Source organism: Hemitrygon akajei, chromosome 5, assembly GCF_048418815.1.
Source record: "Hemitrygon akajei chromosome 5, sHemAka1.3, whole genome shotgun sequence".
Lineage (NCBI taxonomy): Eukaryota > Metazoa > Chordata > Chondrichthyes > Myliobatiformes > Dasyatidae > Hemitrygon > Hemitrygon akajei.
In genome coordinates, this window is record NC_133128.1 from 117,583,165 (window position 1) to 117,606,858 (window position 23,694).

General features: G+C 41.3%; 2 protein-coding genes across 2 annotated transcripts; both read left to right on the forward strand.

Annotated features, from left to right (window-relative positions):
- Positions 1-6,234, forward strand: LOC140727228 (interferon alpha-7-like). Its single transcript, XM_073044495.1, has 4 exons — positions 1-132; positions 273-362; positions 5,782-6,021; positions 6,136-6,234. Exons 1-4 carry the CDS (start codon positions 1-3, stop codon positions 6,232-6,234), a joined length of 561 nt encoding a protein of 186 aa, XP_072900596.1.
- Positions 6,235-11,645: 5,411 nt separating this feature from the next.
- LOC140727229 (interferon omega-1-like) lies at positions 11,646-18,550 on the forward strand. Its single transcript, XM_073044496.1, has 4 exons — positions 11,646-11,705; positions 12,471-12,560; positions 18,021-18,260; positions 18,375-18,550. The coding sequence occupies exons 1-4, from the start codon at positions 11,646-11,648 to the stop codon at positions 18,471-18,473; spliced, it is 489 nt and encodes a 162-aa protein (XP_072900597.1). The 3' UTR covers positions 18,474-18,550.
- Positions 18,551-23,694: the final 5,144 nt, after the last annotated feature.

Sequence of the window (23,694 nt, forward strand, 5' to 3'; positions counted from 1 at the left end):
ATGGCATTGGGCCGTGTTTGGAGAGTTTGCAGTGTGTGGCTGTTGTTGACCGTGACCCTGACCCTGGGCTGTGAGAGGTTACAGTTACTGCGAGTTCTCAACACAGAGACTCTGGGCGAACTGAAAGAAATGGTGAGTTGAACCCGCTCCCAGAGACCGGTCCTGACAGTCCCCGGGCTGTTTGCTGTTACCAATCAGGTTATTTCAAAGACTCTGTTCTCGGTGTTTGTGTGTGTGGGGATTGTCAGTAACGTTGATATCTTCTGTCTCAGGGTGGCCGCCTCCCTCGACAGTGTGTGACTGAGAGGCTGTCGTTGAAAACCAAGCCCTTGGAGCTGGTGAAACTTTCGGCGGAGGTTCATGTGAGTAAACACTGCATTTTACTTTAATGTCATTAATTCGAGACACTATGTTACGTAATGCGAAGGATCGGATCCGAACTTTATCCAAATAATTTGACTATATCACAATATGAATTCTTTCTCTCCATGTCACTCTCATTTTCTGACTCTGTCACTCTGAGTTTCAGGACCCCATTCACACGGAATAGATCTCATTTTAATTATCACACTGCTCCCCCCTCTCTCTCTGTCCCACTCACGGGTAATTCACTCTCTGTACCCAATTCCCTCTCATCATTTCACATGCTCTGTCACCAATAAATGCGTCACCCTTTATCACCTTCTGCTATTTTTTCCTCTCCCTCCCGGTGTGTTCCTCTCTCTACCCCACCCCCCAATAACATTGCGAGTTCTGTTGAACACTGGAAATACTTGCATCCTCTCAGATCATCACACTACCCGAGTGCTTCGTTGGTGATGGAACCACCTACTTCACTTTAAATGACTTGCGCTGAAGAATTGTGAGGTTTCTCGTTAAATTATTTTACATTATAGCTGGCCCATCGGTATCAAGGAGATAAAAGCTGAGAGGAGACCGGACAGTGATGTGCCATATCACGTGGTTCTATGATTGTAGACATCCATAAACTTTCCACATGGAAGAGATTTTTATGACCAGTGTTATAGATTGAATGCAAAACTTTGGAGTACAGGATAGCAGGAAAAAATCCACAATTCATAGATGGAATTCGGAACAAACATCTTAAGACAGAAACTCTCGCAATATCTGTTCGAAGTTCAAGTAAAGTTTCACGATTTACAATCCTGAGATTTGTTTACCTGCTGGCATAGTCAGTAAATACTCAGAAAGAGGTGGCATAGGGTCAGAAGGAGTTGCATCATTGTGGATAGAGCTGTGGATCTGCAAGGGTAAAAAGTCCCTGATGGGAGTTGTATACAGACCCCCAAACAGCAGTACGGTTCTAGCCTACAAATTACAATGGAGGATAGAAAATACATGTCAAAAGGGCAATGTTACAACAGTCATGGGGGTCTTCAATATACAGGGAGTTTGGGAAATCAGGCTGGTGTTAGATTACAGGAGGTAGAATTTCTCGAGTGCCTGGCCCTACGAGATGGCTTTTCAGAGCAGCTCGTGGTTGGGCTGACTAGTATCAGCTATTCTGGATAGGGTGATTTGCAAAGGACCAGAATTGATTAGAGAGCTCGAGGTAAAAGAACCTATCAGGGAAAATGATCATAATATGATAAAATTCACCCTGAAATTTGAAAAGGAGAAGCTTCGGATGTATCAGCATTACAGTGGTGTATAGGGAATTACAGCGGCATGAGAGAGGAGTTGGCCAAAATCGATTGGAAAAGAGCTGGCAGGGATGACAGCAGAGCAGCAATGGTTGGAATTTCTGGAAGCAATCTGGGAGGCCCAGGATATATACATCCCAAAGAGGAAGTAGTATTCTAAAGGAAAGATGACATAACTGTGGCGAAAAAGAGAAATCAAAGCCAACATAAAAGCCAAAAAGAGGGCATAGAATTGAACAAAGATTGGTGGGAAGTTAGAGGATTGGGAAGTTTTTAAAAAACTAACAGAAGGAAACTAAAAAAGTCATTAAGAAGGTAAAGATGGAATAAGAAATAAGCTAGCCAATAATATTAAAGAAGAGATCAAAAGTTTCTCCAGATATATAAAGTGCAATAAAGAGAGACAGGAGAGTGGATGAAGGGAAGGCTGTGGATGTTGTCTACATGGACTTCAGTAAGGCCTTTGACAAGGTCCCGCAAGGGAGGTTAGTTAGGAAGATTCAGTCGCTAGGTATACATGGTGCGGTAGTAAATTGGATTGGACGTTGGCTCAATGGGAGAAGTCAGAGAGTGGTAGTAGAGGATTGCTACTCTGAGTGGAGGCCTGTCACTAGTGGTGTGCCACAGGGATCAGTGCTGGGTCCATTGTTATTTGTCATCTATATCATTGATCTGGATGATAATGTGGTAAATTGGATCAGCAAATTTGCTGATGATACAAAGATTGGAGGTGTATTAGACAGTGAGGAAGGTTTTCAAAGCTTGCAGAGGGATTTTGACCAGCTGAAAAAATGGGCTGAAAAATGGCAGATGGAGTTTACTGTGAGGTATTGCACTTTGGAAGGACAAACCAAGATAGAACATACAAGGTAAATGGTAGGACACTGCGGAGTGCAGTAGAACAGAGGGATCTGGGAATACAGATACATAATTCCCTTAAAGTGGCATCACCGGTAGATAGGGTCGTAAAGAGAGCTTTTGGTACATTGGTCTTTATAAGTCAAAGTATTGAGTATAAGAGTTGGAATGTTATGGTGAGGTTGCAAAAGACATTGGTGAAGCCAAATTTGGAGTATTGTGAGCAGTTTTGGTTTCTTAATTACAGGAGTGATGTTAATAAGGTTGAAAGAGTGCAGAGAAGGTATACAAGGATGCTGCTGGGACTTGAGAAGCTGAATTACAGAGGAAGGTTGAATAGGTCAGGACTTTATTCCCTGGAGCATAGAAGAATGAGGGGAGATTTGATAGAGGTATATAAAATTATGATGGGCATAGATAGAATGAATGCAAGCAGGCTTTTTCCACTGAGGGCAGGGAGAAAAAAACCAGAGGACTTGTGTTAAGGGTGAAGGGGGAAAAGTGTACAGGGAACATTGGGGGGGGGGGGGGGTGGGGAGCTTCTTCACACAGAGAGTGATGGGAGTGTGGAATGAGCTGCCAGATGAAGTGGTAAATGCCGTCTCATTTAAGAAAAACTTGGACAGGTACATAGATGAGAGGTGTACGGAGGGATATGGTCAGGGTGCAGTTTAGTGGGACTAGGCAGAAAAAAGGTTCAGCACAGCCAAGAAGGGCTGAAGGGCCTGTTTCTGTGCTGTAATGTTCTATGGTTCTATGGTTCTATATTGGACCACCGGAAAACGATGCTGGAGGGATAGTAATGTTGGACAGGGAAATGGCAGATGAACTGAGTAAGTATTTTGCATCAGTCTTCACTGTGGAAGACACCAGCAGTATGGTAAAAGTTCCAGGTGTCAGGGGTCATGAAGATTGTGTGATGTTACCATGACTAGAGAGAAGGTTCTTGGGAAACTGAAAGGTCTGAAGGTAGATAAGTAACCTGGGATAGATGATATACACCCCAGAGTTCTGAAAGAGGTGGCTGAAGAGATTGTGGTGGCATTTATAATGATCTTTCAAGAATTACAAGATGCTGGAATGGTTCTGGAAGACTAAAAATTTGCAAATGCCACTCCACTCTTCAAGAAGGGAGAGAGGCAGAAGAAAAGAAACTATAGGCCAGTTAGACTGACCTCAGTGCCTGGGAAGATGTTGGAGCGAATTATAGAAGATGAGGTCTTAGCATACTTGCCATAATCAGCATGGTTTCCTCAAGAGAAAATATTGCCTGATAAGTCTGTTATAATTTTTTGAAGTAACAAGCAGGATGGACAAAGGAGAGTTGGTTGATGTGGTGTACTTGGATTTTCAGAAGGCCTTTGGCAAAGTGCCACACATGAGGCTGCTTAACCAGCTATGAGCCCATGGTATTACAGGAAAAATTCTAGCATGGATAAAGCAATGGGTGATTGGCAGGAGGCAAAGACTGGGAATAAAGGGATCCTTTTCTGGTTGGCTGCCGGTGACTAGTGTTGTTTCACAAAGGTCTGTGATGGGGACCGATTCTTTTTACGTTATATATCAATGATTTAGATGATGGAATTGATGGCTTTGTTGCAAAGTTTGCAGGCAATTTGAAGGTGGAGGGGTAGGAAGTTTTGAGGAAATAGGGAGGCTGCAGAAAGACTTTGACAGAATAGGAGAATGGGCAAAGAAATGGCAGATGGAATACAGTGTCAGAAAGTATAGTTCATGCACTTTGGTAGAAGAAATGAAAGGGTTGACTCTTTGCTATTGACTAACTGCCTCTCCTGCCTCGCAGTTTCTCTCCAGGCTGCATCTCCCTTCTACAACCACTGCCCCAATCACTCTGAATGAGATTTCATTAGGTGGCTGCTTGATGGGTGGTATGGACTGAGAGGACCCCAGCACCTTTTTTTCTGTGACTTTTATTTGCCTCTACTCAAGTTCTGAAGTGTAGAAGATGCCTATGATCTGCTTATCTTAAAAATGTGTGATGGCCATTGGGCATCAGGTACCACAGGGTGCAGACATAGGACACATCAGCTCACATTACAAGACACCCCTAAAAAGTTCCCATTCCCATAGTCACCTGTCATCTATTCCCCTAACCACTTCACCTAAAATGTGTGGCTACTGGGAGATCCTGCTTTCTCTGGTGGACAGAGCATAGGTGTGTAGGTGCAGAGTAAGCAGCATCTCCCAGTGGCCACACATTTTAATTCCATGTCCCATTCCCATTCTGATACGTCTATCCATGGCCTCCACTACTGTCAAAATGAAGCCACACTCAGGTTGGAGGAACAACACCTTATATACCAGCTGGGTAGCCTCCAACCTGATGGCATGAACATTGATTTCTCTACCTTCCGTTAATACCCCTCCTCCCTTTCTTACCCACTCTTTGTTTCTCTCTCTGCCCATCACTCTTTGCCTGTTCTCCATCTCCCTCTGGTATTCCCCTCCCCCTTTCTTTCTCCCTAGGCCTCTCGTCCCATGATCCTTTCCCTTCTCCAGCTCTGTATCCTTTTTGCCAATCACCTTTCCAGCTCTTAGCTTCACCCCACCCCCTCCGGTCTTCTCCTATCATTTTGGATCTACCCCTCCCCCTCCCACTTTGAAATCTCTTACTATCTTTCCTTTGAGTTAGTCCTGACGAAGGGTCTCGGCCCGAAACGTCGACAGTGCTTCTCCCTATAGATACTGCCTGGCCTGCTGTGTTCCACCAGCATTTTGTGTGTGTTGTTTGAATTTCCAGCATCTGCAGCTTTCCTAGTGTTTGCAAAGTTAACATGCAACTGTTTATGCCACTGTCTTTATAAGTTACTGTTGAATCTTTTTAACAACCCATTCAGACGACTGTCTGTTTCACCTCCTTGATTCCCCCCTTTATGAGATTGTTGATTTCTATAAACTCTCCCCCTCACTATTTCTGGTGAAAGGAGAGCAGACTCTAGTCTCTGTGTAAGTAGCATCCTGTGGCATTGATGCCATTCCCTCATTCAGTCAAGCGTCTTCTTCTTCTTCATCCGTGTGGTTCATTGCTCATTCCCTGTTGAAATCTCTAGCTGTAGACGGAAACTGCCAATGATGTGGCCTTCAATTCACAGTTGTTAGTAGCCCTCCATTTGCGGTCTGTATATTTTAAGTTGATGTTTGATTTTGTCTTGTACTAAAACTCATAAACATTCTGTTCTAATTCTAAACGTTTGTGAGACCACGGCCCTACTAATGTCCCCATGTATGTTTTGCACAGGCCCAGGACTGGATCTGGATTGTCCATCAGACCCTGCATCACCTCCGCAGGATCTACAGTATGAACCTGAGCTCAGTCAGCTGGGTCCAGAGCTCAGTGGAACTCCTCCAGCTTCTCTTGGATCGGCAGCTCAGAGTGCTGGATGTCTGTGTCCGGAAACCAGGCTCAGAGTCCAGGCCAAGGAAGAATTCCGCAATTCTTAAATACTTCCAGAAATTGAGAGAGTTTCTGAAACAGAAGGTATATTGATATTAAAACATGTGCCTGCCAATACACTTATTTATCTACTTTATACTTGTTCATTATCTAATTTTTCACTATTGAGTACATTTGCCTTTTTGTCCTCCCTTTTAGGGATTCAGCAACTGTGCCTGGGAGACAACCCGCACTGAGACCATGACGCATTTGAAACAGCTCCTTCTCATTATGGCAAAAATCAGCAGAGATCACTGAAGATTTTCCAGAGTCAATTTCATAAGGGACCAAGATTTATGACTATTTATTTAAAATAACTTTCAAGGAAAAGTATATCTGAACAGACTGATGTTACATTGAAAAATAAATTAAACTAAATGCTTGAAATGTTAATGGAAAACCCAGCTGGTGCAAATAATCAGTGCATGTGCAGAAGAAACCTGAGTGAATTCCTTGAGTCAATGCTCATAAACTTGAAACACTAACTGTTGTTCACTCCACTCAGCAGTTGTCTGAGCTGTGCATGTTTACAGTATTTTCTGTTTTTACTATTTATTATATAACTATATTAATCACACATTTTCATTTGGCAAGTGATGTGGAAGGAATAATGTCTGGGTCTTTCTCCATATCCAGTGTTGAATTAATTTATTGTATTATTAATTTATTAATTTATTTTTTGTAGTATTACTCAGTGATGACATGTGAATTTGCTGAATGATCCTATTCTTGTCCATTCATATCAAGACAGGCAGCTACTGTAATGCAATGATCCATTCCTGGAAAAGGTGCACAGTGGACAGCTTCTTACTCTATCTGCCATTCTGCATCTTATCTCTGTTATGGTTTACATCATTTTAGTTCCCTACCTAAAATTAATCCTGGGTGGAATTTTGTTTCTCATAACTTCATGCACATGAAAGTTTGCGATGTCTTCTGTCCAGCATCCTCTAGTGTTATCAGTTTAATCTGAGAGTTGTAGGTTTCAGCCCCTTTTCAAAGGTAAATTGTTTAAAGTTCCGTTCGTTTTCCCAAAAATTATTCCTCTAATTGTCATTTTTGCAATGGGAATATGCATTGGGAATGTTCTGACCTACACTCAGTGCACAGGTTGTGGTTTGCAAAACCATTCCTCTTGATTTCATCACTGACCTTCAGTGAGCATAATGTGATTGTTCTTCCAATGGTTAGAAGATAAAGTTAACTTAATTTATTTATAGTGTATTTATTGTGATCATTTTTAAAAGTATGTACATGTAGCTGAAAAGTTTTAATTTATTATTATTGTGAGAATTGCAATGGATAATATATTTCTACATTTAATAAAAAATCAGTGAAGATGTTACTACATGTTAATTATTCTGAATATTTCAGATTTTTGGAATACAAATTTTGTGCACGCTGATCCTCCTCACAGAATATAACATTTCTTCTTCTCACACCTTGTTATAGGTACTTCCCCTGCTTTATTCTTTCCCCTGCAATGTCACACTCAGCATATGAGTACACTTCACAGTGATTTGACTTGATTTTTATCTTCCCTGTATGATTCTTGGATTTAAGTTCTTGGTGTTCATCTTCATATTCTCCCTTTGAATGAGGAAGTGTTGAATCCGAAGTGAGCGTGTAACACAGGCCCATTTTTTAAAAGCAGAAGCCACATGCAGTAGCACTGTCAGGGAGGATAACGCACGGCTCTTCTTGCTTATATCGGGCTCACTGTGGCAGTGGAGGAGGCTGCAGTTAGGTCAGAATGGGACTGGGATTGAGAACTGATGTGCTTTTAGAATCCAGGATCATAAATTCTAAATTAAAGTTTATTGTCAGAAGCATCAGTGCCCAGGTTATAAATGCCATGAAAATTAGCTTTTGTTTTTGCAAGAACAGCACAGCATATTATAAACATTACAAACAGAAGTTAGCAAGCATAATTTACAAAAAAAAAAGAAGTCCTTTGTAGTGAGTATATAGAGTTAGGAAAGAGGCTGAGGAGAAGGACCTCCAAGGTAGTGCAGGCAGGAATGGGACACAGGTCGATAATGTGGTTAAGAAGGCTTATGGGAATAAATATGTGAGGAAGTTTCTTTGGGAAGGTAAGATGTCAAGAATATCATTGGAAAAATTGACATGGAAATTTGAGCTCAGAGGGTTACAACTTCCAAATTTTAAGAATTATTATAAAGCAAATCAACTTAGATTTATTGTATCTATTTTTGAGAAAGATAAACCGGCATGGATCAGAATAGAACTAGATAAAATAGGAGAAAACATACCAGAAGACTTTATATATAACTGGGAATCTAAATGGATACGGGAAAAGAAAGAATCTCCTATATTAAAACATTTGATTGATTTATGGAATAAGATAGATGTTGACGATGAGACAAAGAAATCCTTATTAGCAAAGAGATCTTTAATTCAAAATAGAGTTATTCCTTTTACAATGGATAATCAACTTTTATATAATTGGTTTCAAAAAGGGATTAGATATATAGGAGACTGTTTTGAAGGAGGTATATTAATGTCATTCGATCAATTAAAGAATAAATATAAAGTATCAAACAACACTCTTTTTTGTTACTTTCAACTAAGGGCTTATTTAAGAGAAAAGTTAGGTCAAACAATGTTATTACCGAAACCCAATGAAATAGAAACTTTAATTCAAAAAGGAAAGACTAAAAAATTTATCTCTTGTATGTATAATTTGATTCAAAAACAGGCAATTAAACAAGGAGTCCATAAGTCAAGACAAAAATGGGAAAGTGATTTGAATATTAAAATTGAAGAAAAATATTGGTCAAGAATATGTCTTGAGAGTATGACAAATACAAATGTCCGATTAAGATTAGTGCAATACAATTTTTTACATCAACTATATATTACACCACAAAAAAAAAATAAATTAAACCCAAATTTATCTGATCAGTGTTTCCGATGTAACCAGGAAATTGGTACTTTTTTACATTCTACTTGGTCTTGTTCTAAAATTCAACCTTTTTGGACAAATTTAAGAGTTTTACTGGAACAAATTATTGGAATACAACGTCCATATAATCCAAAACTACTTTTACTAGGTGATACTGAAGGGATAAAACCGATATCCAAATTGAATAAATATCAGAAAGAATTTATAAAAATTGCATTGGCAGTAGCCAAAAAAGCTATTGCAGTTACTTGGAAATCGGATACATATTTAAGTATAGATCGTTGGAAGAAAGAAATTTATGGCTGTATTCCACCTGAAAAAATTACTTATAATTTAAGAGATAAATATGAAACATTTTTGAAAATGTGGCGCCCTTATTTACAAAAGACAGGATTAAATATATAGGCGCTCCGAAGATGAAATAATTGGTTACTTGGGGAAAGAAATAAATATATATACTAAAGTTATTACGAACTCCGTGGAGCATGTGGAGATCTTCTAACATCCAGGCATTCCTTTTTTTTCTCTCTTTCTTTCTTTTTTCTTTCAGTGGGGATGTTAGGGGGTAGGGGTTAAGGGGAGGGGGGATGGGTAACACATATTTTCTTTTTCGCATACTTTTATTCTGTAACTATTTGAAAACACAATAAAAAAGTTAAAAAAGGAGGCTTATGGGATACAGTACTTGTTTTTATTATTCGTGGCATTGAGTTCAAAGGTCAAGAGGTTATGTTGCAACTTTATAGACTCTTGTTAGACACTGGAATTAAGGAGATTGAGAGGGGATCTGATTGAAACATATAAGATTATTCAGGGATTGGACAAGATAGAGGCAGGAAATATGTTCCAGATGCTGGGAGAGTCCAGTACCAGAGGGCATGGTTTGAGAATAAGGGGTAGGTCATTTAGGACAGAGTTAAGGAAAAAGTTCTTCTCCCAGAGAGTGTATTGCATACAGTTCTGGACACCCCACAATAGGAAGGATGTTGAAGCTTTCGAGAGGGTGCAGAAGAGGTTTACCAGGATGTTGCCTGGTTTAGAGGGCATGTGCTATTATGAGAGGCTGAACAAACTTGGGTTGTTTACTTTGGAGCAGCATAGGCTGGGAGGGAGAGCTGATAGGGGTTTATATTCTTTACTCAGAGAGTGGTAGCTGTGTGGAATGAGCTTCCAGTAGAAGTGGTAGAGGCAGGTTCGGCATTGTCATTTAAAGTAAAATTGGATAGGTATATGGACAGGAAAGGAATGGAGATTTATGGGCTGAATACAGGCCAGTGGGACTGGGTGAAGAGTAAGCGTTCGGCACAGACTAGAAGGGCCGAGGTGGCTTGTTTCCGTGCTGTAATTGTTATATGGTTATATGATGATGAGATGCATAGGTAGAGTAGACAGGGAGTATCTTTTTTCTCCCAGGGTAGAAATATCTAATACCAGAGGGCATGCATTGAAGGTGGGTCGGGGTAGGTTCAAAGAGGAATCGAGAGGTAAGTTTTTTCTTACTTTGGAAGTGGTAGATGCCTGGAATGTGCTGCCTGTATGGTAGTAGAGGCTTTTAAAGAGACGTTTAGATAAGCACATGGACGTGGATATGAGGAAGATGGAAGTAGGAGGGATTCGTTTTTAATTTATTTTTCAGCTGCCTCGATACAACATTGTGGGCCGAAGGGCCTGTTCCTGTGCTGTACTGTTCTATGTTCTGTAAATTTACAGTAACATAAATTATACACAAGTTACGAAATAAGAAAAGTAGACATAACTACACAAGTAAGTTGTGCAAGTTAATACAGGGTCGTGTTAGGGTATTTCAGGTCGGTACAGGACCCCGAGACAGTGGGGAAGAAGCTGCTGAAGAGCTTTGAGATGTGAGTCTTCTGCCTCCTCTAGTTTCTGCCTCGTGGGAACGTTTATAATGGATGTTGCTTTCCTGGGGCACTGTCTCTTGCCGATGTCATTTATGGTGTGGAGAGTGACGAAACTGGACGAGCGTACTACACTCTGCAGCCTCTTGAATTCCTGTGCATTGAGTTTCCACAGTTTCTGCAGAAGTTTGGCAGAGTATTCGATGACATTTTGAATCACCTTCAACTAAGAAAATAGGGATGCTGGTCTGGAGCGTGTTCTTCATTGTTGCATCCCGCAGTGGTCGAGTGTGTTGAGTCCTTGGATGTTACCGGTGCATGCTGGCAGTAGTTCGGTAGAGGCTCCTTCAAGCTAAACTGGTTGAAGTGCCCTTCGATACTGAGGAAGGCATTGGGGAGGCCAGTTAATCACGGAGCTCAATCCCTCCGGTGTTAATTTGACATCTGCCTGGGGTGGGAATATATACTTCAACTAGTGTAATATCAGAGAACTCCCGCGCTAGATAGTGACGAAAACCATACGAATGAGATAGAACCCCCTGTTCCGAGGACTCCAGCACTTAATCAGGAAGTAGATGTCCTCGCTTCTGAGGTTTTATTGCCGATCCATTCCTGTTGATTAACACGCCCACTTTCGGAAGTGACGAACCGTCACCTTTACCCTGGGACACTTTAGTTTCGGGTGAATTTGCCGCGCAGCTGCAAGCTGAGCTGGAGACTAACCCGCAGAGAGAGCAGGCATCGGAATCGCCGTCCGATCCGGAGACGAAAGAAACGCCGAAGTGTCTTCTGTAAAGAACCCAGACACCAGACCATCTTCATAGCGAGCACAGTCGCCACCATAAGGACGTGTCCCGGGCGCTCTGCACTGACCACCCTGCGATATGGCACCACTGCAGTTGGATGTAACAGAGAAGATCAGCGCTGAAAGATGCAGTGTTACGGTAACCCTGATAAAATGCAGCCCCGACGGATGCACCGACACAGTCACGTCCTCACCCCACCACGTCCCTTGCCAAACTCGACCCACCCTCCACAACACCTTGGACCCCCCGAACTGAACGAACGCACCAAGAGCCTGAGCGCTGCTGCTCTCTCCGGTGGCGGATTTTCCCGTCGCTGCAGCTGGACTCTCCCGCTTTCAGATTCCTTACTTCAGAGCGGAGACCGCTCTCTCCCGACGCGTTCCCAAATATCCCGCAGTCATTTCACTTTTCGAATGTCACCCATTTTCGGATTTTAAGATATAAAATCCGGCAGCATGGCAGAGAGAGCTCACAACACGATCCCCAGACACGGGTCTCGGCAGCACCGGCGTCCGCTCCTGGATCACAAGCAGTGGCATTTCCATATCGAGAGTTCCATTCGGCGAACAAGACCCGTTTTCGGAGCTGATTCTGGTCTGAGATCGGTGCTTTATTCAGTGTTGGGTGGAGATGGCATTGGGCCGTGTTTGGAGAGTTTGCAGTGTGTGGCTGTTGTTGACCGTGACCCTGACCCTGGGCTGTGAGAGGTTACAGTTACTGCGAGTTCTCAACACAGAGACTCTGGGCGAACTGAAAGAAATGGTGAGTTGAACCCGCTCCCAGAGACCGGTCCTGACAGTCCCCGGGCTGTTTGCTGTTACCAATCAGGTGATTTCAAAGAGTCTGTTCTCCGGTGTTTATGTGTGTGGGGATTGTCAGTAACGTTGATATCTTCTGTCTCAGGGTGGCCGCCTCCCTCGACAGTGTGTGACTGAGAGGCTGTCGTTGAAAACCAAGCCCTTGGAGCTGGTGAAACTTTCAGCGGAGGTTCATGTGAGTAAACACTGCATTTTACTTTAATGTAATTAATTCGAGACACTATGTTACGTAATGCGAAGGATCGGATCCGAACTTTATCCAAATAATTTGACTATATCAGAATATGAATTCTTTCTCTCCATGTCACTCTCATTTTCTGACTCTGTCACTCTGAGTTTCAGGACCCCATTCACACGGAATAGATCTCATTTCAATTATCACACTGCTCCCCCCTCTCTCTCTGTCCCACTCACGGGTAATTCACTCTCTGTACCCAATTCCCTCTCATCATTTCACATGCTCTGTCACCAATAAATGCGTCACCCTTTATCACCTTCTGCTACTTTTTCCTCTCCCTCCCTGTGTGTTCCTCTCTCTACCCCACCCCCCAGTAACATTGTGAGTTCTGCTGATCACAGGAAATACTTGCATCCTCTCAGATCATCACACTACCCGCGTGCTTCATTGGTGATGGAACCACCTACTTCACTTTAAATGACTTGCGCTGAAGAATTGTGAGGTTTCTCGTTAAATTATTTTACATTATAGCTGGCCCATCGGTATCAAGGAGATAAAAGCTGAGAGGAGACCGGACAGTGATGTGCCATATCACGTGGTTCTATGATTGTAGACATCCATAAACTTTCCACATGGAAGAGATTTTTTATGACCAATGTTATAGATTGAATGCAAAACTTTGGAGTACAGGATAGCAGGAAAAAATCCACAATTCATAGATGGAATTTGGAACAAACATCTTAAGACAGAAACTCTCGCAATATCTGTTCGAAGTTCAAGTAAAGTTATTATCAAAATAGATATATTTCACGATTTACAGTCCTGAGATTTGTTTACCTGCTGGCATAGTCAGTAAATACTCAGAAAGAGGTGGCATAGGGTCAGAAGGTGTTGCATCATTGTGGATAGAGCTGTGGATCTGCAAGGGTAAAAAGTCCCTGATGGGAGTTGTATACAGACCCCCCAAACAGCAGTACGGTTCTAGCCTACAAATTACAATGGAGGATGGAAAATGCATGCCAAAATGGCAATGTTACAACAGTCATGGGGGTCTTCAATATACAGGTGGTTTGGGAAAATCAGGCTGGTGTTAGATTACAGGAGGTAGAATTTCTCGAGTGCCTGGCCCTACGAGATGGCTTTTCAGAGCAGCTCGTGGTTGGGCTGACTGGTATCAGCTATTCTGGATAGGGTGATTTGCAAAGGACCAGAATTGATTAGAGAGCTCGAGGTAAAAGAACCTATCTGGGAAAATGATCATAATATGATAAAATTCACCCTGAAATTTGAAAAGGAGAAGCTTCGGATGTATCAGCATTACAGTGGTGTATAGGGAATTACTGCGGCATGAGAGAGGAGTTGGCCAAAATCGATTGGAAAAGAACTGGCAGGGATGACAGCAGAGCAGCAATGGTTGGAATTTCTGGAAGCAATCTGGAAGGCCCAGGATATATACATCCCAAAGAGGAAGTAGTATTCTAAAGGAAAGATGACACAACTGTGGCGAAAAAGAGAAATCAATGCCAACATAAAAGCCAAAAAGAGGGCATATAATTGAACAAAGATTGGTGGGAAGTTAGAGGATTGGGAAGCTTTTAAAAAACTAACAGAAGGAAACTAAAAAAGTCATTAAGAAGGTAAAGATGGAATAAGAAATAAGCTAGCTCATAATATTAAAGAAGAGATCAAAAGTTTCTCCAGATATATAAAGTGCAATAAAGAGAGACAGGAGAGTGGATGAAGGGAAGGCAGTGGATGTTGTCTACATGGACTTCAGTAAGGCCTTTGACAAGGTCCCGCAAGGGAGGTTAGTTAGGAAGATTCAGTCGCTAGGTATACATGGTGAGGTAGTAAATTGGATTGGACGTTGGCTCAATGGGAGAAGTCAGAGAGTGGTAGTAGAGGATTGCTACTCTACTAGTGGAGGCCTGTCACTAGTGGTGTGCCACAGGGATCAGTGCTGGGTCCATTGTTATTTGTCATCTATATCATTGATCTGGATGATAATGTGGTAAATTGGATCAGCAAATTTGCTGATGATACCAAGATTGGAGGTGTATTGGACAGTGAGGAAGGTTTTCAAAGCTTGCAGAGGGATTTTGACCAGCTGAAAAAATGGGCTGAAAAATGGCAGATGGAGTTTACTGTGAGGTATTGCACTTTGGAAGGACAAACCAAGATAGAACATACAAGGTAAATGGTAGGACACTGCGGAGTGCAGTAGAACGGAGGGATCTGGGAATACAGATACATAATTCCCTTAAAGTCGCATCACCGGTAGGTAGGGTCGTAAGGAGAGCTTTTGGTACATTTTGTCTTTATAAGTCAAAGTATTGAGTATAAGAGTTGAAATGTTATGGTGAGGTTGCAAAAGACATTGGTGAGGCCAAATTTGGAGTATTGTGAGCAGTTTTGGTTACTTAATTACAGGAGTGATGTTAATAAGGTTGAAAGAGTGCAGAGAAGGTTTACAAGGATGCTGCTGGGACTTGAGAAACTGAATTACAGAGGAAGGTTGAATAGGTCAGGACTTTATTCCCTGGAGCATAGACGAATGACGGGAGATTTGATAGAGGTATATAAAATTATGATGGGCATAGATAGAATGAATGCAAGCAGGCTTTTTCCACTGAGGCCAGGGGAGAAAAAAAACCAGAGGACTTGTGTTAACGGTGAAGGGGGAAAAGTGTACAGGGAACATTGGGGGGGGGGGAAGCTTCTTCACACAGAGTGATGGGAGTGTGGAATGAGCTGCCAGATGAAGTAGTAAATGCGGTCTCATTTAAGAAAAACTTGGACAGGTACATAGATGAGAGGTGTACGGAGGGATATGGTCCAGGTGCAGGTTAGTGGGACTAGGCAGAAAAAAGGTTCAGCACAGCCAAGAAGGGCTGAAGGGCCTGTTTCTGTGCTGTAATGTTCTATGGCTCTATGGTTCTATATTGGACCACCGGAAAACGATGCTGGAGGGATAGTAATGTTGGACAGGGAAATGGCGGATGAACTGAGTAAGTATTTTGCATCAGTCTTCACTGTGGAAGACACCAGCAGTATGGTAAAAGTTCCAGGTGTCAGGGATCATGAAGATTGTGTGATGTTACCAGGACTAGAGAGAAGGTTCTTGGGAAACTGAAAGGTCTGAAGGTAGATAAGTAACCTGGGCTAGATGATATACACCCCAGAGTTCTGAAAGAGGTGGCTGAAGAGATTGTGGTGGCATTTATTATGATCTTTCAAGAATCACAAGATGCTGGAATGGTTCTGGAAGACTAAAAATTTGCAAATGCCACTCCACTCTTCAAGAAGGGAGAGAGGCAGAAGAAAAGAAACTATAGGCCAGTCAGACTGCCCTCAGTGCCTGGGAAGATGTTGGAGCGAATTATAGAAGATGAGGTCTTAGCGTACTTGCCATAATCAGCATGGTTTCCTCAAGCGAAAATATTGCCTGATAAATCTGTTATAATTTTTTGAAGTAACAAGCAGGATGGACAAAGGAGAGTTGGTTGATGTGGTGTACTTGGATTTTCAGAAGGCCTTTGGCAAAGTGCCACACATGAGGCTGCTTAACAAGCTATGAGCCCATGGTATTACAGGAAAAATTCTAGCATGGATAAAGCAATGGGTGATTGGCAGGAGGCAAAGACTGGGAATAAAGGGATCCTTTTCTGGTTGGCTGCCGGTGACTAGTGGTGTTCCACAAAGGTCTGTGTTGGGGACCGATTCTTTTTACGTTATATATCAATGATTTAGATGATGGAATTGATGGCTTTGTTGCAAAGTTTGCAGGCAATTTGAAGGTGGAGGGGTAGGAAGTTTTGAGGAAATAGGGAGGCTGCAGAAAGACTTTGACAGATTAGGAGAATGGGCAAAGGAATGGTAGGTGGAATACAGTGTCAGAAAGTATAGTTCATGCACTTTGGTAGAAGAAATGAAAGGGTTGACTCTTTGCTATTGACTAAATGCCTCTCCTGCCTCGCAGTTTCTCTCCAGGCTGCATCTCCCTTCTACAACCACTGCCCCAATCACTCTGAATGAGATTTCTTTAGGTGGCTGCTTGATGGGTGGTATGGACTGAGAGCACCCCAGCAACCTTTTTTTCAGTGACTTTTATTTGCCTCTACTCAAGTTCTGAAGTGTAGAAGATGCCTATGATCTGCTTATCTTAAAAATGTGTGATGGCCATTGGGCATCAGGTACCACAGGGTGCAGACATAGGACACCTCAGCTCACATTACAAGACACCCCTAAAAAGTTCCCATTCCCATAGTCACCTGTCATCTATTCCCCTAACCACTTCACCTAAAATGTGTGGCTACTGGGAGATCCTGCTTTATCTGGTGGACAGAGCATAGGTGTGTAGGGGCAGAGTAAGCAGCATCTCCCAGTGGCCACACATTTTAATTCCATGTCCCATTCCCATTCTGATATGTCAATCCATGGCCTCCTCTACTGTCAAAATGAAGCCACACTCAGGTTGGAGGAACAACACCTTATATACCGGCTGGGTAGCCTCCAACCTGATGGCATGAACATTGATTTCTCTAACTTCCGTTAATGCTCCTCCTCCCTTTCTTATCCAATCCCTGATTTATTTATTCCCCCCTCTTTGTTTCTCTCTCTGCCCATCACTCTTTGCCTGTTCTCCATCTCCCTCTGGTGTTCCCCTAACCCTTTCTTTCTCCCTAGGCCTCAGTCCCATGATCCTTTCCCTTCTCCAGCTCTGTATCCCTTTTGCCAATCACCTTTCCAGCTCTTAGCTTCACCCCACCCCCTCCGGACTTCTCCTATCATTTTGGATCTCCCTCTCCCCCTCCCACTTTCAAATCTCTTACTATCTTTCCTTTGAGTTAGTCCTGACGAAGGGTCTCGGCCCGAAACGTCGACAGTGCTTCTCCCTATAGATACTGCCTGGCCTGCTGTGTTCCACCAGCATTTTGTGTGTGTTGCTTGAATTTCCAGCATCTGCAGCTTTCCTTGTGTTTGCAAAGTTAACATGCAACTGTTTATGCCACTGTCTTTATAAGTTAGTGTTTAATCTTTTTAACATCCCATTCAGACGACTGTCTGTTTCTCCTCCTTGATTCCCCCCTTTATGAGATTGTCGATTTCTATAAAATCTCCCTCTCACTATTTCTGGTGAAAGGAGAGCAGACTCTAGTCTCTGTGTAAGTAGCATCCTGTGGCATTGATGCCATTCCCTCATTCAGTCAAGCGTCTTCTTCTTCTTCATCCGTGTGGTTCATTGCTCATTCCCTGTTGAAATCTCTAGCTGTAGACGGAAACTGCCAATGATGTGGCCTTCAATTCACAGTTGTTAGTAGCCCTCCATTTGCGGCCTGTATATTTTAAGTTGATGTTTGATTTTGTCTTGTACTAAGACTCATAAACATTCTGTTCTAATTCTAAACGTTTGTGAGACCACGGCCCTACTAATGTCCCCATGTGTGTTTTGCACAGGCCCAGGACCGGATCTGGATTGTCCATCAGACCCTGCATCACCTCCGCAGGATCTACAGTATGAACCTGAGCTCAGTCAGCTGGGTCCAGAGCTCAGTGGAACTCCTCCAGCTTCTCTTGGATCGGCAGCTCAGAGTGCTGGATGTCTGTGTCCGGAAACCAGGCTCAGAGTCCAGGCCAAGGAAGAATGCCGCAATTCTTAAATACTTTCAGAAATTGAGAGAGTTTCTGAAACAGAAGGTATATTGATATTAAAACATGTGCCTGCCAATACACTTATTTATCTACTTTATACTTGTTCATTATCTAATTTTTCACTATTGAGTACATTTGCCTTTTTGTCCTCCCTTTTAGGGATTCAGCAACTGTGCCTGGGTGATAACCCGCACTGAGACCATGACGCATTTGAAACAGCTCCTTCTCATTATGGCAAAAATCAGCAGAGATCACTGAAGATTTTCCAGAGTCAATTTCATAAGGGACCAAGATTTATGACTATTTATTTAAAATAACTTTCAAGGAAAAGTATATCTGAACAGACTGATGTTACATTGAAAAATAAATTAAACTAAAAGCTAGAAATGTTAATGGAAAACCCAACTGGTGCAAATAATCAGTGCATGTGCAGAAGAAACCTGAGTGAATTCCTCGAGTCAATGCTCATAAACTTGAAACACTAACTGTTGTTCACTCCACTCAGCAGTTGTCTGAGCTGTGCATGTTTACAGTATTTTCTGTTTTTACTATTTATTATATAACTATATTAATCACACATTTTCATTTGGCAAGTGATGTGGAAGGAATAATGTCTGGGTCTTTCTCCATATCCAGTGTTGAATTAATTTATTGTATTATTAATTTATTAATTTATTTTTTGTAGTATTACTCAGTGATGACATGTGAATTTGCTGAATGATCCTATTCTTGTCCATTCATATCAAGACAGGCAGCTACTGTAATGCAATGATCCATTCCTGGAAAAGGTGCACAGTGGACAGCTTCTTACTCTATCTGCCATTCTGCATCTTATCTCTGTTATGGTTGACATCATTTTAGTTCCCTACCTAAAATTAATCCTGGGTGGAATTTTGTTTCTCATAACTTCATGCACATGAAAGTTTGCGATGTCTTCTGTCCAGCATCCTCTAGAGTTATCAGTTTAATCTGAGAGTTGTAGGTTTCAGCCCCTTTTCAAAGGTAAATTGTTTAAAGTTCCGTTCGTTTTCCCAAAAATTATTCCTCTAATTGTCATTTTTGCAATGGGAATATGCATAGGGAATGTTCTGACCTACACTCAGTGCCCAGGTTGTGGTTTGCAAAACCATTCCTCTTGATTTCATCACTGACCTTCAGTGAGCATAATGTGATTGTTCTTCCAATGGTTAGAAGATAAAGTTAACTTAATTTATTTATACTGTATTTATTGTAATCATTTTTAAAAGTATGTACATGTAGCTGAAAAGTTTTAATTTATTATTATTGTGAGAATTGCAATGGATAATATATTTCTACATTTAATAAAAAAAATCAGTGAAGATGTTACTACATGTTAATTATTCTGAATATTTCACATTTTTGGAATACAAATTTTGTGCACGCTGATCCTCCTCACAGAATATAACATTTCTTCTTCTCACACCTTGTTATAGGTACTTCCCCCGCTTTATTCTTTCCCCTGCAATGTCACACTCAGCATATGAGTACACTTCACAGTGATTTGACTTGATTTTTATCTTCCCTGTATGATACTTGGATTTAAGTTCTTGGTTTTCATCTTCATATTCTCCCTTTGAATGAGGAAGTGTTGAATCTGAAGTGAGCGTGTAACACAGGCCCATTTGTTAAAAGCGGAAGCCACATGCAGTAGCACTGTCAGGGAGGATAACGTACGGCTCTTCTTGCTTATATCGGGCTCACTGTGGCAGTGGAGGAGGCTGCAGTTAGGTCAGAATGGGACTGGGATTGAGAACTGACGTGCTTTTAGAATCCAGGATCATAAATTCTAAATTAAAGTTTATTGTCTGAAGCATCAGTGCCCAGGTTATAAATGCCAAGAAAAATAGCTTTTTTTTTGCAAGAACAGCACAGCATCTTATAAACATTACAAACAGAAGTTAGCAAACATAATTTACAAAAAAAAGTAGTCCTGTGCAGTGAGTATATAGAGTTAGGAAAGAGGCTGAGGAGAAGGACCTCCAAGGTAGTGCAGGCAGGAATGGGACACAGGTCGATAAGGTGGTTAAGAAGGCTTATGGGAATAAATATGTGAGGATGTTTCTTTGGAAAGGTAAGATGTCAAGAATATCATTGGAAAAATTGACATGGAAATTTGAGCTCAGAGGGTTACAACTTCCAAATTTTAAGAATTATTATAAAGCAAATCAACTTAGATTTATTGCATCTTCTTTTGAGAAAGATAAACTGGCATGGATCAGAATAGAACGAGATAAAGTAGGAGAAAACATACCAGAAGACTTTATATATAACTGGGAATCTAAATGGATACGGGAAAAGAAAGAATCTCCTATATTAAAACATTTGATTGATTTATGGAATAAGATAAATGTTGACGATGAGACAAAGAATCCTTATTAGCAAAGAGATCTTTAATTCAAAATAGACTTATTCCTTTTACAATGGATAATCAACTTTTATATAATTGGTTTCAACAAGGGATTAGATATATAGGAGACTGTTTTGAAGGAGGTATATTAATGTCATTCGATCAATTAAAGAATAAATATAAAGTATCAAACAACACTCTTTTTTGTTACTTTCAACTAAGGGCTTATTTAAGAGAAAAGTTAGGTCAAACAATGTTATTACCGAAACCCAATGAAATAGAAACTTTAATTCAAAAAGGAAAGACTAAAAAAATTATCTCTTGTATGTATAATTTGATTCAAAAACAGGCAATTAAACAAGGAGTCCATAAGTCAAGACAAAAATGGGAAAGTGATTTGAATATTAAAATTGAAGAAAAAAATTGGTCAAGAATATGTCTTGAGAGTATGACAAATACAATAAATGTCCGATTAAGATTAGTGCAATACAATTTTTTACATCAACTATATATTACACCACAAAAAAGAAATAAATTAAACCCAAATTTATCTGATCAGTGTTTCCGATGTAACCAAGAAATTGGTACTTTTTTACATTCTACTTGGTCTTGTTCTAAAATTCAACCTTTTTGGACAAATTTAAGAGCTTTACTGGAACAAATTATTGGAATACAACTTCCACATAATCCAATACTACTTTTACTAGGTGATACTGAAGGGATAAAACCGATATCCAAATTGAATAAATATCAGAAAGAATTTATAAAAATTGCATTGGCAGTAGCCAAAAAAGCTATTGCAGTTACTTGGAAATCGGATACATATTTAAGTATAGATCGTTGGAAGAAAGAAATTTATGGCTGTATTCCACTTGAAAAAATTACTTATAATTTAAGAGATAAATATGAAACATTTTTGAAAATGTGGCGCCCTTATTTACAAAAGACAGGATTAAATATGTAGGCGCTCCGAAGATGAAATAATTGGTTACTTGGGGAAAGAAATAAATATATATACTAAAGTTATTACGAACTCCGTGGAGCATGTGGAGATCTTCTAATATCCAGGCATTCCTTTTTCTTTCTTTCTTTCTTTTTTCTTTCAGTGGGGATGTTAGGGGGGAGGGGTTAAGGGGAGGTGGGATGGGTAACACATATTTTCTTTTTCGCATACTTTTATTCTGTAACTATTTGATAACACAATAAAAAAGTTAAAAAAAGAAGGCTTATGGGATACAGTACTTGTTTTTATTATTCGTGGCATTGAGTTCAAAGGTCAAGAGGTTATGTTGCAACTTTATAGACTCTTGTTAGACACTGGAATTAAGGAGATTGAGAGGGGATCTGATTGAAACATATAAGATTATTAAGGGATTGGACAAGATAGAGGCAGGAAATATGTTCCAGATGCTGGGAGAGTCCAGTACCAGAGGGCATGGTTTGAGAATAAGGGGTAGGTCATTTAGGACAGAGTTAAGGAAAAACTTCTTCTCCCAGAGAGTGTATTGCATACAGTTCTGGTCACCCCACAATAGGAAGGATGTTGAAGCTTTCGAGAGGGTGCAGAAGAGGTTTACCAGGATGTTGCCTGGTTTAGAGGGCATGTGCTATCATGAGAGGCTGAACAAACTTGGGTTGTTTACTTTGGAGCAGCATAGGCTGGGAGGGAGAGCTGATAGGGGTTTATATTCTTTACTCAGAGAGTGGTAGCTGTGTGAAATGAGCTTCCAGTAGAAGTGGTAGAGGCAGGTTCGGTATTGCCATTTAAAGTAAAATTGGATAGGTATATGGACAGGAAAGGAATGGAGATTTATGGGCTGAGTACAGGCCAGTGGGACTGGGTGAGAGTAAGCGTTCGGCACAGACTAGAAGGGCCGAGGTGGCTTGTTTCCGTGCTGTAATTGTTATATGGTTATATGATGATGAGATGCATAGGTAGAGTAGACAGGGAGTATCATTTTCTCCCAGGGTAGAAATATCTAATACCAGAGGGCATGCATTGAAGGTGGGTCGGGGTAGGTTCAAAGGGGAATCGAGAGGTAAGTTTTTTTTTACTTTGGAAGTGGTAGATGCCTGGAATGTGCTGCCTGTATGGTAGTAGAGGCTTTTAAAGAGACGTTTAGATAAGCACGTGGACGTGGATATGAGGAAGATGGAGGTAGGACGGATTCGTTTTTAATTTATTTTTAAGCTGCCTCGATACAACATTGTGGGCCGAAGGGACTGTTCCTTTGCTGTACTGTTCTATGTTCTGTAAACTTACAGTAACATAAATTATACACAAGTTACGAAATAAGGAAAGTGGACATAACTACACAAGTAAGTTGTGCAAGTTAATCCAGGGTCGTGTTAGGGTATTTCAGGTCGGTACAGGACCCCGAGACAGTGGGGAAGAAGCTGCTGAAGAGCTTTGAGATGTGAGTCTTCTGGCTCCTCTAGTTTCTGCCTCGTGGGAACGTTTATAATGGATGTTGCTTTCCTGGGGCACTGTCTCTTGCCGATGTCATTTATGGTGTGGAGAGTGACGAAACTGGACGAGCGTACTACACTCTGCAGCCTCTTGAATTCCTGTGCATTGAGTTTCCACAGTTTCTGCAGAAGTTTGGCAGAGTATTCGATGACATTTTGAATCACCTTCAACTAAGAAAATAGGGATGCTGGTCTGGTGCGTGTTCTTCATTGTTGCATCCCGCAGTGGTCGAGTGTGTTGAGTCCTTGGATGTTACCGGTGCATGCTGGCAGTAGTTCGGTAGAGGCTCCTTCAAGCTAAACTGGTTGAAGTGCCCTTCGATACTGAGGAAGGCATTGGGGAGGCCAGTTAATCACGGAGCTCAATCCCTCCGGTGTTAATTTGACATCTGCCTGGGGTGGGAATATATACTTCAACCAGTGTAATATCAGAGAACTCCCGCGCTAGATAGTGACGAAAACCATACGAATGAGATAGAACCCCCTGCTCCGAGGACTCCAGCACTTAATCAGGAAGTAGATGTCCTCGCTTCTGAGGTTTTATTGCCGATCCATTCCTGTTGATTAACACGCCCACTTTCGGAAGTGACGAACCGTCACCTTTACCCTGGGACACTTTCGTTTCGGGTGAATTTGCCGCGC